General features: G+C 59.8%; 2 protein-coding genes across 2 annotated transcripts in view; both read left to right on the top strand.

Annotated features, from left to right (window-relative positions):
* Positions 1–2,081: 2,081 nt before the first annotated feature.
* On the top strand, positions 2,082–3,344 carry MRGPRE (MAS related GPR family member E). The gene is given in 8 exon segments (XM_023738109.1): positions 2,082–2,224; positions 2,226–2,317; positions 2,320–2,431; positions 2,433–2,515; positions 2,518–2,544; positions 2,547–2,783; positions 2,786–2,878; positions 3,250–3,344. Coding segments are annotated over 8 exon segments (882 nt in total).
* Positions 3,345–5,222: 1,878 nt separating this feature from the next.
* Positions 5,223–5,578, top strand: part of MRGPRG (MAS related GPR family member G) — a 10,940-nt gene continuing 10,584 nt past the window's right edge. The window contains 1 exon segment of the mRNA XM_023738107.1: positions 5,223–5,318. Within this exon segment, the coding sequence (XP_023593875.1) occupies positions 5,223–5,318 (96 nt within the window).

Raw genomic sequence — 5,578 nt, 5'->3', positions numbered from 1 at the left:
CTGGCTGGCAGCCTCAGCTCTGCAGGACAGGCACTTGGCTGACACCTCCCAATTGTCAGATGGAGAGGGTGGTTCTCAGGGCCCCACAGGAGTTTCTGTCCCCGGTGAGGTCACCGCTTGGTCTGGCGCCACCAGAGCCCTCATGGTCTCTGGGTGCCACGCTGCCCAGAAAGCTGCAGGGAGGGTTCTGGGCGTCTGAGTCCCTTGCTGCTCACACCTGGGCCGGAGTGGAGCGGAGGAGAAAGAGTCCTCCCTGCTGCTGCATGCTGACCGGCCCATCTCAGCCAGATACCCTGTGACTACAAGCAGCAAGAGCCGCCCGAGGCTTTAGGAGCTGGACCTGTCTGGTGCTGCCTGCCCAAGGCTGGAGCATCTTCAGGACCATGGCCAGCTCCTCTTCCCGGGATGGTAAGAGATGTAGGTGGTGGTCAGGGTGGGTCTCGGCCACCCCGCGGCTCCACGCTCCTCTGCGGTCTGGATGGGGGAGGCGGCCGGAAGTGGCTACAGCTCCTCCGTGATGCCAACAGCGGATGGAGCTCCGAGCCTCCACCCTTGGACAGGGCTGGGCTGATGGTCTGCAGCCAACCTGGGCTGATTCCAGAAGGGACGCTTGTTGGAAAGATGTTTTCCACCCAATGGTGGTTCTGATCCTCTTCCTTCCTGTTGTAACGCCGGGTCATTCCCTTGAGTTCCATGCTGGGTGGGGAGGTCCACGTCCAGATCTCCAGGACGCTTCAGGAGACAGCACAGGGCGGCCTCCATTCCATTTATTTCTCCTCCTCCTCCTCTTCCTCATTTCCCTCCTCCTGATCACCAAGGGTGTATCAGAGTTTCTGTACTCCCCCCAGGACCCTGGAACACTGTCATGGGGATCCCACCTATTTAACTCTCCCTCCCTCCAAAGCTACCAGCTAGGGTAGAGGGCTCCCCATGAAAGACTCCTGCCCCAGGGGTCACAGTGCAAAGAGGGCACAAGCTAGGGTCTTGCTGAGCGCCCCCATCCTAGTACCCACCTGTCTTACTCAAGGTTCTCTAGAGAAATAGAATTTATATCTATTCTATTATGTGTTTGGAGCCCTGGTGGTGCAGTGGTTAAGAGCCCAGCTGCTAACCAAAAGGTCGGCAGTTCGGATCCACCAGCCGCTCCTTGGAAATCCTATGAGGCAGTTCTACTCTGTCCTGTAGGGTTGCTATGAGTCAGAATCCACTCGACTGCAACCAGTTTTTATTATATGTTTGTGTGTGTGTGCGTACAGAGAGAGAGAGACGTTTATTTTCAGGAAACAGCTCACTTGCTTGTGGGAGCTGGCAAGTTGGAAATCCATAGGCCAAGCAGAGGGCTGGAAACTCCGGCAGGATGTCTATGTTACAGTCTTGAAGCAGAATTCCTCTCCCTTGGATACCTCAGTGTTTGCTTTAAGGCCTTCACCTGATCGGATCAGGCCCACCCATACTGTGGAGGGTGGTCTGCGTTCCTTAGGGTGGGCTGATTTCAATCACAATTACAAGATACCTTCACAGCAGCTTCTACACCAGTGTTGGACCAAACCACTGAGCACCCTCACCCAGCCAAGTGGACACACGAAGAACCACCACACCCCCTGCCCCGGCCCCTCTGCAGGCACTTCCCCACAACACAGTGGCAGCTCTCCCACACTGCCTCACCCCACACCCACCCCGGGCCTGCAGACAGGCAGCCACACAAAAGCACTTAAGCCTTTTCCAAAAATCCATTACTGCCTTGGAGCCTGGATAGCATGAGCCACCACCCGGCAGCCTGTCTGTCTGCCTGGTGCTGCGGACACAGCAAGAAGGCAGGTGCCAGAGGTGAGGCAGAACTGGGAGCAGTGTGCCCTTCCCCGGGGTCTTACCCATTACCCTATCCCCCACCCAGCCCTCCCTCTCTGGTCTCCTCAATGCAGGCAGGGCCAGGGGCCACGAGCCTGAGTCCCCAGAACTCAGGGGTCACTGTGGTCACAGGGGTGCAGACAGAGCAGAGCAGAACTAGCTTTCTGAGCCTCTCTTGGGGGGGTCTCAGCCTCTCTTGGGGGGTCTCACCCCACCTTGCACTTAGCTGGACAATGGCTCCGAGGAGACCCAGTGAGCAGTCTGCGTCCCCGCCCAGGACCCAGGAGGATGCAGCCTTCAACATTATCATCCTGTGTCTCACCGAGGCACTTGGCCTGGGCGGGCTGCTGAGGAGCGGGGCGGTCCTGGGCCTGCTCAGTGTACTGGAACCCCTCTGCCATCTACCATCTGGGTGTGGCCTCTGCAGACCTCGTCTTCCTGGGCTGCCATATGGTGGCCATCGTCCCCAACCGCTGCAGGGCCACCTGGCCATCCCCAGCTTCATGCAGGCCATCCTGGGCTCCTTGCAGTGGTCCTGCTACCTGGTGAGCCTGGGTCTTCTGGCGGCCTTCAGCATGGAGCAGTGACCTCTTCCAGGCTTGGTACCCCTGCTGCCACCCGCAGCTCCTGAGCACCCGCGTGTGCACGCTGATCGGGGCCTCAACCTGCGGCTGCTCAGTGGCACCTGCACGCAGCTGTCCCCGAAGCCCACCTGTGCCTGGCACGGTGGCTGGCCACAGCCAAGCTGTTCGGCGTCTTGTGTGTGGCCGCCAGTGGGTGCAGCCTGGTGCTGCTTCTGCGGCGGGAGCGCGGTGACCAGCGGCCCCAGCCCTGCCAGTTCCCTGCCCTCGTCCTGCTCTCGGTCCTCCTCTCCCTCTTCTGCGGCCTGCCCTTAGGGGTCTACTGCCTGTCCCAGAACCTGCGCTGGCACATCCCCCCCACTTCTACCACCTCAGCCTCCTCGCAGCTGCCGTGGACAGGGCCGCCAAGCCTGTGATCTACTTCTCCCTCCCCTACAAGGCCCTACCTTGTGAGACCCTCCTCTACAGGACCCTCCCCTACAAGATTCTCCCATACAAGACTCTCCCCTACAAGACCTCCCCTGCGAGACCCTCCCCTACAAGACCCTCCCCTAGGAGACTCTTCCCAATGAGACTCTCCCCTGCGAGATCTTCCCGTGTAAGACCCTCCCCTACAAGGCCCTCCCCCATAAGACCCTACCCTACCAAACTCTCCCCTGCAAGACCCTCCCCTACAAGACACTCCCCTATGAGACTCTTCCCAATGAGACCCTCCCCTGCAAGACCCTCACCTGTAAGACCCTTCCCTACAAGGCCCTCCCCCATGAGACCCTCCCCCGTGAGGTCCTCCCCCACAAGCTCACCTTTTCTCCCACCTTAGCATCCTCACAGCTGCAGGCACATCGCTCTAGAAAACCCAGGGGGATCCCACTTCGCTTCCCCATGTCCCCTCTGCAGAGGCTAAAACCACCCTAAAACTGAAGGCTCATTTAGTTGTGGGTGAGAGAAAGGCTCAGGGAGCCCCCAGCCCTCACCCCAAGGCCAAGCGAGCACCGAGTCTGCCCGCTCCTGTTAGGAGCTATGAGCACAGGTGGACACCAGTTTGAGGTGGGTGTACCCAGCAGCCTACTGAAGCCCCAATGGGAGCCTGAGGCCCATCACTGTGTCACTAAGAGGATGTACATCCACCACCTCCTGGTCACCACAACCACCAGGACAGCCGCCAGGACAGCCACCAGGATAGCCACCAGGACAGACACCAGGACAGACACCAGGACAACACCAGGAACAGTCACGAGGACAGCCACGAAGACAGCCACCAGGATGGCCACCAAGACAGGACCAGGATGGCAACCAGGACAGACACCAGGACCAGCCACGAGGACAGCCACCGGGACGGCCACCAGGACAGCACCTGGAGGGCTACCAGGACAGCACCAGGATAACCACCAGGTCAGCCACCAGGACGGCCACCAGGACAGCACCAGGATAACCACCAGGTCAGCCACCAGGACAGCACCAGCACAGCCACCAGGACAGCCACCAAGACAGCACCAGGACGGCCCTGAACCCAGCTGGTGCGCTCTGGACTGCTGTTCTTCCTTCTGTTTAGAGACGCTTGAAAAGTCACCTGGTCCAGTGCCATGCAAGGCTTCAACCCTCCACAAATTCTGTCCAAAGTGGTTGCCCAGCCCTCTTGTGATTGGCTCATTATCTTGTCACTCTGAGTTTCGGGCGGGAAAATAAGGTGATATCACAAAGTCACCCATTATGTCACCAGAACACGCGGTGCATCGGTCCAAAACGTGGTGAGATGCTGCTCTTCTCGCCTGTGTGATATCTCCCCGGAGAGCAGATTTAGGGGCAGGATTCGGGGCTCAGAGATGGGCTTCCAGAAGGTCTGTTTGGGCCTTTCTGGTCAGCCAGTTATGAAAGGCTGGGAGGCTTGGCGCCATTGGCAGATGTCCCTCCTAGGGCCCCACGTGGCTTCACATGGCCTGTGGGACCTCTACCCGTGGACACCTAGAGCTTCAGCAAAGCCAGCCGCCACTGGGGTGCATCCCCAGAGGGCAGAAGGGAAGTACCCTGGGTGGGCAGAGAGGATGGGATGTGTCGTCCTGCCCACCAGCTGCTGCAGCCTATTTCTGACAGGACAGCGCCCAGGCCTTCAACCTCTGGACGGCTCCCCGCCCTCCCCTCTAGAGGCAGCAGCTGCTCTGTCGCCCCCCCCCCGGCCTCCATCCTTGGTAACCAAATCAGTAGCTGCCCACTCATGAGCCTCTGACTCCTGGCAACCTGTGTGTGTCAGAGTAGAACTGTGCTCAATGGGGTTTTTGATGGCTGGTTTTTCAGAAGTAGACTTCCAGGCCTTTCTTCCAAGCTGCCTCTGGGTGGATTCGAACCACCAACCTTTCCGTTAGTAACCGAGCACGTTAACTGTTTGCACCACCCAGGGACTCCTACTAAGGAGAGTCCCACTAAGAAGCCAGCCCGTGCTGCACCCAGCAAGAGAGTGTTGAGTGTCCCCTGAGTGTGGGGCCTGGGGGCTGGGGAGTGGGTGTCAGGTGACAGCAGGCTTTGGAGCTCAAACGTACTGCCCCAGGCTGAGCCCAGCTCTGACACCACCACTGTGTCCCCGTGGCGAGTCACTCAGCCACCGAGCACCGTTTCCCCGTGTGTACAAACAAGCACCCAGCGAGGTGACGTATGTGAGGTGCTGGGAACTGCTGCGCACACACACCATCCTGGTGACGCCCCGCCCCTCCACCTCCAAGCCCACTGCGGGAGTCTGGGTCCACACACTAGGGCGTCTGGGAGGAGTGCTTTCTGTTTCTGTGAGCGCTGTGAGGGAGCATGGCTCTGACTCCAGGACCCCACGCCTCGCAGAGGGAGGACACTGGTGGTGCTGCGGTGACTGAGCCCAGCCCTACCCCCGCCCTGCAAGTCCAGGTGAGGATGGAAGATGGGTCCCCGGAAGCATGGACTCAGAAGCTCCTCATCTGCCCCCATGGCTGTGCTGAGGCCTGCGGCCTGGCTGGGCTGGTGCTCTCAGCTGAGGTTCCCATAGACCCCTCCCAGACCCCCAGAGTGCCCCCACCCTAGCCCCCATGGACTTTTTCCCCTGCCCCAACGTACTCCCCCAGGTTCCCATGGACCCCCACCCCAGGCTCCCACAAACCCTTGCCCCAGGCTCCCAGGGTACCCTGCTC

Source organism: Trichechus manatus, unplaced genomic scaffold, assembly GCF_000243295.1.
Source record: "Trichechus manatus latirostris isolate Lorelei unplaced genomic scaffold, TriManLat1.0 scaffold00113, whole genome shotgun sequence".
NCBI classification, from domain to species: domain Eukaryota; kingdom Metazoa; phylum Chordata; class Mammalia; order Sirenia; family Trichechidae; genus Trichechus; species Trichechus manatus.
This window is presented reverse-complemented; position numbering and strand designations above follow the sequence as displayed.